This window comes from Carassius gibelio, chromosome B23 (genome assembly GCF_023724105.1).
Source record: "Carassius gibelio isolate Cgi1373 ecotype wild population from Czech Republic chromosome B23, carGib1.2-hapl.c, whole genome shotgun sequence".
NCBI classification, from domain to species: Eukaryota; Metazoa; Chordata; class Actinopteri; order Cypriniformes; family Cyprinidae; genus Carassius; species Carassius gibelio.
In genome coordinates, this window is record NC_068418.1 from 8,708,152 (window position 1) to 8,720,749 (window position 12,598).

At 35.4% G+C, this 12,598-nt stretch overlaps 1 protein-coding gene across 2 annotated transcripts; it reads right to left on the reverse strand.

Moving 5' to 3' along the window:
- Positions 1-968: 968 nt before the first annotated feature.
- tnni1a (troponin I type 1a (skeletal, slow)) lies at positions 969-7,139 on the reverse strand. Of its 2 annotated transcripts, none has more exons than XM_052593393.1 (5): positions 6,951-7,139; positions 5,566-5,697; positions 5,072-5,161; positions 3,693-3,869; positions 969-1,643 (listed from the first exon to the last, which is right to left on the reverse strand). In XM_052593393.1, exons 2-5 carry the CDS (start codon positions 5,689-5,691, stop codon positions 1,539-1,541), a joined length of 498 nt encoding a protein of 165 aa, XP_052449353.1. In that variant the 5' UTR covers positions 5,692-5,697; positions 6,951-7,139; the 3' UTR covers positions 969-1,538. The 2 variants fall into 2 exon arrangements, with proteins under 2 accessions (XP_052449353.1, XP_052449352.1); XM_052593392.1 differs by lacking the exon at positions 6,951-7,139 and adding an exon at positions 6,722-6,913.
- Between the last annotated feature and the right edge of the window lie 5,459 nt (positions 7,140-12,598).

Sequence of the window (12,598 nt, forward strand, 5' to 3'; positions counted from 1 at the left end):
ATTTATCAATGTTAACATTGTTTAGTTATATGGAATAACAGAAAGGTAAAAGCAGAACATATCATTAAAATAAATATTCTATTCTATATGATATTATATTGTAGCTTAATATTTTGTAACATAGAATGTCAGGTGTCGGGTGACTCATTTACTTTAATCTACTTTATCCACTTTAATAGATAATCAGTGATTTCGTTTATAGACATTGATATCTTCATTGTTTGTAATAGGAACTTTTTTTTATGCTGTATCGACTCTCGTCTTGAATCTAGTTTGGTCACATTATTATGCTTGTTTTCAAAACAATGTTACATTTGGAAACATTGTCTTACCTAAATTCAATACACTAGAATACAACATTTTAAATGAAGTCAAGCATACAGGACATCACTTCATCTCATTATTCACAGTGGTATTTGCTCTAAAGTTCAGAATTCATTGAAGCTGGAAGGCTGGAGGTGTTTGCTTTATTCCCTGTGCCACACCTATAAGAGACAGCTAGACCTGCTGTACTTTGACCAGATGAAAGACATAGTAGAATATCCAGTATACCAAATGTTTTGGTCTTAAAGGAAATAGGTAACTCCACTGGAATGACAAATCTGGTGGCATGTTTCCGCTATATTGTTTCATTTACAATTGCCTCTATATTCACTCATGCAAGTAGAGAAAAAAAACAAAAACAAAAAACATTCCAAGTGAGGAATGAAACAATGCTCTTCAACTGTTAAATGTTAAATTAGTATAACATGCATAAGTGGCCTGAACACCCCACCCAGATGCCAACACAGGGAAGACATATCCATTATGCAAATAAGGGTTGGAGTCCACTGTCTTCAGATGACAGTTCCCTAGTTAACGCTTCACTTCCTGACTGTGCTCTTTATCTCATCTATGCACGAGCTTATTCAATGGCAATTTAAACATTTGCATCAAATTAGTCTAAACAAAGAAACACAGCACATCTGTTTAAATTCTTCAGGCACTTTACTGTTATATAGCATGCAAAAATACATTATGACACTATTCTAGCTGTGTTATTATATACACTTTTTTGCAAGTACAATTACCAACATACAATTTGGATGAACTTTATGTGCTTTCTATTTTATGTATTTAATTTCACCACTGCAAATCAGAATTATGAGCTTTCGTAAACAATAATTCACAGAAAACCATGGCAAACTGAGCATGGGAACCTTTTGGAAAGATTAAACATATATAACGAGTATTGTACATCAACAAAAATGTATCTTTGTTTATTCTCATAATACATTGGTACGCCCTTCCATTGACTCTTCCTAATAACTGAATATTGACATAATACAGTTAGTAATTATTTACTTATTGGCCACATGTAAAGATTTGCACCAATGCTGAGCAGTTGCAATGAATTACAATTGTCATACCAACAAAATCTGAAATAACAGTATATCTGGTATTTAATGGTATATTTAGTATGTAACTCTAAATCTAATCCTTTTTTTTTTTTTTGCTGCCAAATAATACGTAGATTGTTAACTGTACTAGACAAGGTTTCACTGGGTGGGGCCTTTTGCCGCATCAAACATCTTCTTTCTTCCCTCCATACCAGACATGGCCTCCACGTTCTTCCTCCAGTCGCTGTCCTCAACTGGCCTCTTCTGCAGAACGAAACAGAATTGATACTACTAACTAGCTTTTAAACATGATTATATGATCAGCACATTATAGAAATTCCGTTGAATATCACCATACTGAATTTGGGTTTAGCCTTTTGGGTGATTCCACTTGAGTGAAAGATTTTCATAGAAAAACAGAATTGAGGTTCACTATTTCCCCTCCATTTCCAAAATTGTCCATCATTTACGAGATGGTAGGGGGCGCTATTACACATGTTCTGAAAGAGTACTGAATGTCTGGATCAAAACACAGTGAAGAAGAAGCAGAAACAAGCAATCGCGTTTAAAAGCAGATGTATATGTAAAATAACACGATCAACAAACATTAAACGGCATATGAATCAAAACTGCCTAGAGTTACCGAATTAAATGTTGAGTCGGGAACTGGTATAGGACTGTGTAAGCTTTGGAGGTGTTATTTTTTTATGAAACCTACCCACATTCAAGTATTGTTAAAAAAGAATGCATGAAGCTAGATGAAAATGCTAAAAAATTGAAACTTTTTTTTTTTTATTCAAGCGAGGATAACTTTCTGACATTTATTAGATAAAAAGGGGCGCTATTACACACATACACAAAGAGTACTGAATGTATAGATCAAAACAAAGTGAAGAAGAAGCAAGCAGTGCAGGAGTAAGCAGATGCATATGTAAAATAACGCAATCATCAATTATGACTAGCCCCTGCTGGTAGATGTTGTAAATACACTGTATAGTTCTAATAAAAGCATCATTCTGCATTGAAGGTCATTCAAAAGAAGCCATGTATTCTGAGGCCAAATGTATTTAAAAGGCTTTAATAATCATAATAATATTAAAAATCAACAATTTACTTTTCGCTTGCAAGTTCCCGAACTTCTGAGGATCTCGCTGTTCTTGGCACATTTTCAGATGTTAACAATTCAGTGGATTGTTAGTTGCAATGAAGCAAAAGTAGCCACAGTTTTTTTTTTTTTTTTTTTTTTTTTTTGCGTATTGTGATGGCAATTCAAGTGTAATGAATTGTGGAAAAAGAAAAATGTAGGGCGGGGACCTGGTTCTGTGGATCATTGTTGATTTGATGTTGAGATATGGGCGTGGCACTCGAATGAACGCAAGTTTTGATTTTGATTTAATGCCATATTTAACTGGAGACTCGTCTAACTGGATCATTGAATCAGTAAGTCGTTTGTTGACTCATGAACATCCCGAAATTTGCGGATGAATGATTTGCAAACCGATTCAACATGTGAAAAGAATCAGCTCATTCACAAATTGGACATCTCTATGATGTGTAGGAGCTGTTATGTAATGCAGTGGATTAAAAGGTTCAGTATTATGCTTCGGACCATAGACAAGTAAAGTTCAAGTCAAAAGTACAGATTCTTGAAAAAATTGTTAAATACTAGCCACTACTGGGTGGTTGCCGCACTTGACTGATGCAGTTCAAATAGATTTAATTGAAAGTAATGTAGAACGTCCATTTAATCTTCAGGTTGCACTACATTATCCAGGGTTTTTCTCTGTTGTGTTGCTTTTCATCAAATAAATACAATTAGAAAAGCTATTTCAGTTGAATTGAGCTAAATATCCACACAAAAGCTTTTCTAGTGTAGCATACTTCTGTTGTCCACTCTCGTGTCTGTCATACAACACCCAACCTGTATTATATTCAAGACAAACACTGAAAGTTGCCTTTAACTCCTCCGCTTCATATCCCATGAGCCTCTGCCTCTCAAACAGCTGCTGGTGATGTCAACCTTCTGTCTGAGCGCTGTTAAGCTCTGAATAGTCAGGGTACATTGTTTCTCTTCGTTGCCTTTTGCTTGATCCACAGGGTTTCCAAGTGCCAGTCCAGATAGGAGGTTAGAAATGTGAGTAATGTTTTCACTGGCATAACCTTGAGGGATCAACGGATTTCTCCCATTATCATTCCAGAATGTTTCTACTTGAGTAGTTTTGTTCTATGAGGTTTCATTTGTATCGATATACCCGTTTGACATGGCTTGAATAGCTTGGTCATATAACTTTACGTGTTCACATGACGTCATACCTTCTCAGTATCCTCTTTCTTCACAGATTTGAGGTTGGCTCGTAGGTCCATTGAGACTTTGTGCTTTGAGCCCAGGAGAGATCGGAGGATGGCGTCTGCTGAGACCCTCACCCTCCTCAGGGTGGGCCGCTTGAACTTCCCCCTCAGGTCCAGAACCTTAATGTTCAGGTCTTTGACCTAGAGTATGAAAAGGTGTTTGTTTAATTACTTAATTAAACATCTATAAGCATAAAGACACATTAAGGCTTTGTTCCAAAAGCTAGTGAGCTCACTACATAGATAGCATTCTCCTTCTACCTCAGCATAATACACTTGTGAAAAGTTAATCTAAAAGGTAGGCAGGATCATACCTTACAGGTTCAAAGGTAGCATTGCATTCCTGCATTTGAATAGTCCAACTTAACTATTATAACATACAGGTGAAAAACATAATGCACAAAAAAACATATGTGCTCAACTGAGTCAGGTACATGTTTTATCCAATAATAAAACATGCTTAAATTATGATAGAAACACATTTACCGAATACATTATATATGAAAAATACCCCTCAGTGTCTTCTCCTAATGCAATAAATTAAAATGTTCTTACTGATATTTGGCGTCAGTTTATCAGAAAGTGACGGATTGTTTTCTTCATCTCACTGGATGCAAACCGTGATTAATGTGCAAATGTTTAATGCAATATTCCAGCTTTGCCGTAAGTTCATTATGCAACTTTGGAGAGAAAAATATCTAGAGACAACATGATGAATGTAGTACATGTGGATTTAATTCATACTAGCACTGTAGTACTCAGTATGCAATTTTGGACACAGCTCATGAATTAGTTTAGGAGAAGGCAATCCTAATGCACTGCAATACACAAATCCATTCAAAACAGCAAACCAATCAGGAGAAATGTCAAATGTGAGCAAAATTCCTTTAAAAGTGAACAGTACATCTAAATATGTTTCATAATAAATAAAATGTACTATTTTAGTTAATCTTTTTGTGTACTTTTATGTAGGCTACTTTTTAAGCTGATCAGAGTGCCATGTTGTTAGCTTAGCAACATGCTAATGCCAAACAGTATTGGAAACGTTTGGGAGTTTGGGAGCACTGTTTGTATGACAGTTTGTATTACATTATTCCAAATTAGGTTCCATTTCAGTTCATATGTTCCTTTAGAAGGCAGTTGCCTATGTAGGGAGTAGACAGCAAGACAGCTCACACAGTATTGGAACAAAAGGTGGAAAATGTCTTCCACCTTTTGATGAAACCGCAGTTACTCAGAACTGCACACTAATATTAGAATCCCACAAATAGGGCAGATGAAGACAGCAAGTTGTGCCATTGTCCAGCAGGTTATTAAACTGTGGCTTATGTGGATTTTCATACCTCACGCTTATTCAGTAAGACTTTGGCTTCAATATCATAGCGCTCCTCATCCACCACATCAATCTTCGCATGGAGCTCTTGACAGAGCTCCTAAAAGAGACAGAAATGTTAATCAGGAATCCTTTTTGATGTGAATGTGTATTATATTACACAGGGTGCCTAATGACAACATTAAAGCTTAACCAAAAGGTCTTTTGTTATGAGAAACCAAATACCATTACGGCAATTTTCCTAGTTATCATTTTACCCAAACATACGTCTCATAAAAATGCCCATGGTTGGCTTTTTACATTGCAGTTAATCAAATTAAGACAGGCATGCATTGGGCAGGACATTTGCATTAGCCTTATGAAAGCTAATATGCAAATAAATAGGCAGTGGCACAAGCAGCAGTGATTGTACTATTAGATTTCAAGTCATGAGGATTTTGGTGTGGGACCAAATGTGCAAAACTGGAGGTGGAGTCTGGTAAACTTCATTTGAAGAAGACTTGCCTGAAGCTCAGCGAATGACATGCCCTGTGTCTGCAGAGGAGGAACTTTCTCCATCAGATACCTCTGCTTCTCCTCCTCTTTATCCAACACCTCCTGATCCAGCTCCTCCTTGGCTTTGGCCACCATCAGACTCTGAAAACACACAACCGTGTGCCAGTGGGACTGTTCCAGTATCCACACTTTTGGTGCTTGCTTTTGACCAACTGTTCAAGTTTACATATATGCAATACTGGACCTTAAGTGGCTGGAATATATTAATAGCAATATCCAAAAAAAACATTGTATGGGACAAAATTATAGATTTTTCTTTTATGCCAAAAATCATTAGGACATCAAGTAAAGATCATGCTCTGTAATATATTTAGTAAATTTCCTATTGTAAATAAATCAAAACTTTTTTTGATTAGTAATATGCATTGCTAAGAATTCATTTGGACAACTTCAAAGGTGATTTTCTCAATATTTTTATTTATTTATTTATTTATTTATTTTGCACCCTCAGATTCCAGATTTTCAAACAGGTGTATCTTGGCCTAATATTGTCTGATCCTAATAAACCATACATCATGGGATGCTGATGATTTATAAATATAATTGTCTAAAAATTTATCCTTAAGACTGGTTTTGTGGTCACTCATTGGTTTTCTACATGGGCTGTCTTTTTACATGGTTTTCTTTCTTTTTGCACTTCAAAATGGACTTATTTTTGTCTGTTTAGTATCCCTATGTAACATCAGACACAAACATTTACTACCAAATAATATGTAATAGCCTTATTAATTTGATGAATGGTGGGATACACTTAGCCTCAAATACCGCTGAACTGTTCAGTGTTCTTTAAGGGACTTTTCTTTGTTATTTTTTCAGTCCTGGGACATTCTTGCACACTTACTTTTTAAGACACCAAGTGTAGATATTGGGACAGACCCAACATTTAGACACATTTCTGCCATCTAGTGGTGTGTTATTGAATAAAATAAAATAAAATACTGTGGTTTGTATTGTTCTTTTGAATTAGTGTTTTGAACAAACCTCTTACTTCTAAGTATTGACATTTATATCATAACTCTTAAATCTTAAACAGTGCAGCTTGTTAAGGTGGCGAATTATATAAATATGAAATTAAATGTTGAATTTAGATGAGCTGCAGACCAACCTTTAGCATAAGCTTTCTTGAGGCTGAGATCTTGGACTTCCTCTGGGCCAGATATGTGAAAGTTATAACACAGTACATGTAGTACAGATGATCAAATAATCCACGTTTTAGTTATTAGATGAAATAATGCATTACTTACCTCTTGCCTGAAAATACAGCATCAAATTTACATTACTATATGCTGACAACTTATTACGAGATAATCTTGGCCTTAAAGAGTCACACTTACCCTTGTTCAGGCATCTTTGCAACTAAAAGAGAGCAGAATCCTTTTATTCAGTGTTTTCCAGATGAATTTGACACATGAAATCAAATTTAACTCAGTACTCCCACTGAATGAATTTAGGAACACATCAGGGCCTCATCTTGTCCTCCTCTGACCCACTTCACATTTCCTGAATATCTCTAGTCAGTGACCGAAACGCCCCTCAAACAAAGTCATGAGTGATCCTACTGCTTTCTCAGCTGCATGAACACAAAGAGCAAGACTCTGGAGCTGTCCGGCTCCACAAATAAAAGAGCCAAAGCATTTGATTAAGGGGGAATTTTGAAAAAAAAAATTGCAAGAAAATTGTCAATTGCTCACAAATATCAACACAGAAGTAAATAATAATAATAATAATAATAATAATAATAATAATAATAATAATAAAAAGACAATAATGAAATATTTAATATAGGAGGGTATAATATATTAATAAATAGTCCATCAATTCTCCAAACTGATTATCTTATTTAGGGTAAATTATTATATTATATTATATTATATTATATTATATTATATTATATTATATTATATTATATTATATTATATTATATTATATTATTATTCATTTCATCTGCAGAAATTATTCATAATAAACAGTAGTTACATGAGTTACATCAACTTATTTTATAAAACTATTAAATTATATTTGTCTAATGCATCGATACCCCATATAATTGTCTGACCATTATGAAGGACTTTATTCATTATGGAAATTCTGAGAATTGCAGGTTGAAGAAAGCTGATGAAATATATGCGTCTATAGATGTAAAATAAATAAATGTAAAATGTAAAATAAATGTAGAATATCTAAATATAGAAATGAATACAAAATAAATAAATAAACAAGAGTACATTAAAATGAACGTAAAACCGTTTCGATGTGGTTTATCATGAAATATACTATGTTTAAATGTCTATTGTGATCAGCAGATATTCCATCAGGAGAAGCATCTTACCTCACAGTGTGTTTGTATGGAGTTGTCCTCAAACTGATAATCGATAACAGAATAGAGATGTGCTCCCTTATTTAACCCCGAGCGTCTCTGTATCTCTAATCTGTCACTGGAGGATATTATTAGAGCACAGATCTCTCTCTCTCTCTCTCCTTGTCTGTCCGTGTCTCACACATTAGGTTCATCTCTGTCTGTCAGCTGTGTCAGTGGACCATCACTGCTCTGGTTTATCTGCTCAGAGCTGATTCGTCTGCTATGCTGTCAAATGTCAATATACAGTGGCTCCAAAAAGTATTTGGACACTTAAGCCATTCTTAATGAGGGAATGTCATTGTATTAGATACAAAACATCAAAACAAATGCTGCTAACGCTTTTCTCTGGGCTAACACTGCTTTTCTAAAGCAGAGATGTTTCCACACAGGTGTCCTATTGGAATAACCACGGGTGAAAAACATTATGTTAACTTTCCACATGATTCAGTAATGGATTACCTGTGGATTATTGTGATGTTTTTATCAGCTGTTTGGACTCTCATTCTGACGGCACCCATTTAATACACATAATCCACTGGCTAGCAAGTGATTTAATGCTATATTTCTCCAAATCTGTTCTGATGAAGAAACAAACTAGAATCTTGAATGGCCTGAGGGTGAGTAAATATTCATAAATTATTCAAATTTTGTGTGAACTATTCCTTTAATTCTGACATTTTTTTTGAGAGATGTAGGTGGATCCACTGGTGAGCAAGTGATGCAGTACATTTCTAATAAATGCTTACATTAAAGTTGATTTAAGAAAGAATGTTTGCCTCTGGGTGTATTGTGTGTGTGTGTTAAATCCAGCAGCTGTCGAGCAGCAGGGTCACATTCCTCTCCTCACAGATCCCCCTCCAGCGCTGAAGCATCTCACCCAAACCCTGATCCACTCGCGCTGACCTAGAAAAACACTGACACAGCATGGAGCGCTCACTTAATTTGTGCAATTACTATGAATATGTATTTTTGGAGTAGTACAGCATGCCGGAAGACGAGGAGACAGCACGGGTGAATAGGGTAAAAACTGTAACTGGATATCATCATATTTCCCCAGTTGATTTACTACATTAAGAATAATAAAAAAAAAAAAACATTTTTATATTACAAGTTTTCAGTGTTATGTTTAAATATGCAAATGTGTCATTATCTAATTGAATATGCACTAATGTGCATAAATGTTCCACACCAGAAATCTGAACATTGTATAAAGCGAGGTTTACAATTCATGTTTAATTTCATTGACGTATACTAGAAGTAAAGTTTATATTTTTTTAGAAAGTTGATTTTAGAAATTGGTTTTAATACTGTCACCATGTTTTTAGGAATAAAATGTTGAATAGAAACCGATATATGGACAACCTCCTAAGTAAAACCTTCAGAATATAAATCTGAATACAGTAAATAAGTATATAAGTGTATGGCGTATGTTAGTGCTGCTGAAATTGAGATTTCTGACTGGTTTTGAGGAAACAGACTGTAAATATATGCGTTTTATTTGAAATTTACAGTCGCAAGTAGATGTAATAAGACACTTTAATGTGTATTTTGGATGTTTTTGTTCCATTCGTTTGAAACAACATATTATGAAAAGCCGTATAACCCAAAATCTCTGAACTAACCAGTGCATGAAGAATCAATGGTTTTGCCTGTCATGCCTCATCACATTTCAATGTTGGTTTTATGAAGCCACTTCTTACAGTGGCCTGTAACACTAGACCTGACCTTAGACCAACAAACCAGCATGTTTCCATCACATAGGGTCAATGTTATCAAAATATATTTAGACTAAAGTCAGACTGATGTCATACAACAGCAGCTACACTCTGCCAGAGAACCAGTCATCCATTCAGTCCTCATGTGTGCCAGAGCAGGGCTTCATCTATCGGGATCATGCCAACAGATGCTTCCCTGTATGCTTCACTCTCAAAACAAAAAAAAAAAACAAAAAAATTATATATATATATATATATATATATATATATATATATATATATATATTAGCAGCTGAAATTCTTCATCCTAAACATCAGTCCACATGATTTCTGAGTCAGTCTGCCCTCTGCTGGAGATATATATGCACTGTCATGCGATCAATTGTGACTTTTTGAAGTGTATTATATAACTCAGGGATTTAACTCTTTGTCAGTGAAACTCTTTTGATCTGAAACATTTCTTTGAAGTAGCCCTGAGATTTTAAGATAATATTTTAATAATTTAACAATACATTTTCATCTTCAGAGTTTCCTTATGTTGGGTAATGTTGGCTAACTTTTCTTGTGTCTGTGTTTATATCGTTTTATTTTAAATTTTTCAACCCTGACAAAATATAATACAACTTAATAAATATAACTAATAATATATTAGTAAAAAAAAAAAAAAAAAAAAAAAAAAAAAAAAAAAAAATATATATATATATATATATATATATATATATATATATATATATATATATATATATATATGTATGTATGTATATATATATATATATATATATAGATATATATTTATATGTATGTATATATGTATATAATATGTGATAGTGGTTAAAAACTCATGTGCTGCTTTAGTTACCTTTTAGTATTTTTGGCATTTTATGCCTTTTATATAAACAGGACAGCAGGTCCACAGGAAGTGAAGTGGGTGGGGTTGGGTGGGGGTCTGGAAAGGTCCGTGAGCTGTTATTCGAACTCGGGACGCCCAAAGCGCAATGGCATTAGATGTCAGCTTCTCAGTTTATTAACAGAGATCATTCAGGCAGTATGTGTTTACTGTGTATTAAACATGAGAGCAGCAGGTTACAGAGGCGCGCTGAATTCATCAGGCTCACACTCCTCTGCTATTTTAACACAGTTTACACACACACGGTCTCTCTGCTCCTCACATGCCTCTGTCAATGACGCACACAACCTCCTGGAATGTGTCTAAAGAGAAACGGGACAACCACAGTCCTCAGAAAAAACAAACATCGTGTTAAGTTTTCTGCTTTCTGCTGTTTTTTCTAAGTGTTTTCATTTCGCTTGAAGAGACGGTCCATCCAAAGGTCCAAATTCTGTCACCAATTTACTCAGCCGAATGACTTTTTTCTTCTTCTATGAAACACAAAAGATGATCCTTTGAAGAATGTTGGTAAAAACTGAACAATCTGAGAAAACAAGGATGCATATTAGTATCTAAAAGCGACATATCTGTATCCTTCCTGCAGTGTTTATTCTCAGAGCTCAGCTGTTGAACACACTTGATTTGACTGGCTCATTTCTCTCATGACTCGTGAGTGTGTTTGAGCGTGAATCTGTATCTGTGCAGTCTGAATGCCACCGTGTGCCGCCTCGAACCCCACTGAAGCCGCAGCGACACACCTCTGGGAAAAGATGCCACAACATGTCCAGGTGCAGACTGAAGCGTTACGTAACTGGGAGAGACATTCAAGAGGAGTCGAATGAGGCAACCGTACTCACTTTGAACATTATGACATACAGTAACTACACTTTTATAGCTCTTATCTTCTGAAGGAGTTGCGACGGAGGAAATTAAAGCTTAGCAACCTCTACAGAACAATTAGTAGCCTGTATTTCGGTCTAATTACAGCTCGACACTATACACACACACACACACACACTCAAAGAGGACTTTATTCTGTACGGCGTACATGTGGTGAGGTCCGGCAGGCTGTAAGGAAGCTGCCAGACTGCTGAGTCATCTCAAGACTGTGGCTTTTATTAACAGAGCCTCCTCAGAAGCTCCGGCTCTGGGGTTTTCCACACACACAATCTTTCTATTATTGCAGGGCCGCAGGCACAGCCCAGGGCACCGAACGGCCTGGAGATGAGACCGAAGCTATACTGGAGAGAGTGGAATATGGCAGTGGCTTGTTCAGTGCTGCCTACACACTCAGCAGGGGATGTTAGTGGAAGGTCCCTCGCTGGAGTGCACTGGTTCATTTGGAACGGATGGCAAAGTCATAATCGCAGCAGAGTCATACGGACAGAGTTACAGACACTGATGCCCATGCCTGTGTTTGTTTTTTTGGGGGTGTTATAAAACATAATGGAGGCGTTCAAAATGTCCTTTGCCTCGTTCATTATACTTATTTTACAGAATGAAGTTTATTTAGTGGCTTAAATAAATGATATGGTACTCTGAGACTGACATGATTGGCTTGTCGCATATGTATATGAGGCGTGTGTGTGTGTGTGTGTGTGTGTGTATATCTATATATATTTCTAATATGCTGATTCAATATTGAAAACAGTTGTGTGATTTCATTATTATTATTTATTTTTTTGGAAACAGTGAAATTTGTCAGGCTTCTCTGATAAATGTGAATTTTGAAAGATCAGCATTTATTTAAAATCTTTTAGAATTATTCAAATGTATTAACTGGCTCTTCATTTAATGTTTGCTGAATATAAGCATTAATTGCGAAATGTATATAAATATAAACTGCATTTTTAAAATAAAATATATAATTTGAAGCTTAAAGGAGCTGTATGTACGTTTCTGACTCTGCTAATGCCTAAACATACCGTAACATGTCTGCAGATATTTAAGAAACATGTTAAGTTAGCATACTTGTTTATCTGAAAAACAATGCTAGCTACAGTCAAAGTGTGTGTCCTGGGC

What these genes read in the sequence shown, in the direction of transcription:
- tnni1a (XM_052593392.1), bottom strand. Translation starts at nt 6,799, where the DNA reads ATGTACTGTGTTATAACTTTCACATATCTGGCCCAGAGGAAGTCCAAG. An exon ending in CAAGAAAGCTTATGCTAAAG is followed by an intron (nt 5,698 to 6,721) that starts GTTGGTCTGCAG and finishes GTGTGTTTTCAG; the next exon opens with AGTCTGATGGTGGCCAAAGC. An exon ending in TGTCATTCGCTGAGCTTCAG is followed by an intron (nt 5,162 to 5,565) that starts GCAAGTCTTCTT and finishes TGTCTCTTTTAG; the next exon opens with GAGCTCTGTCAAGAGCTCCA.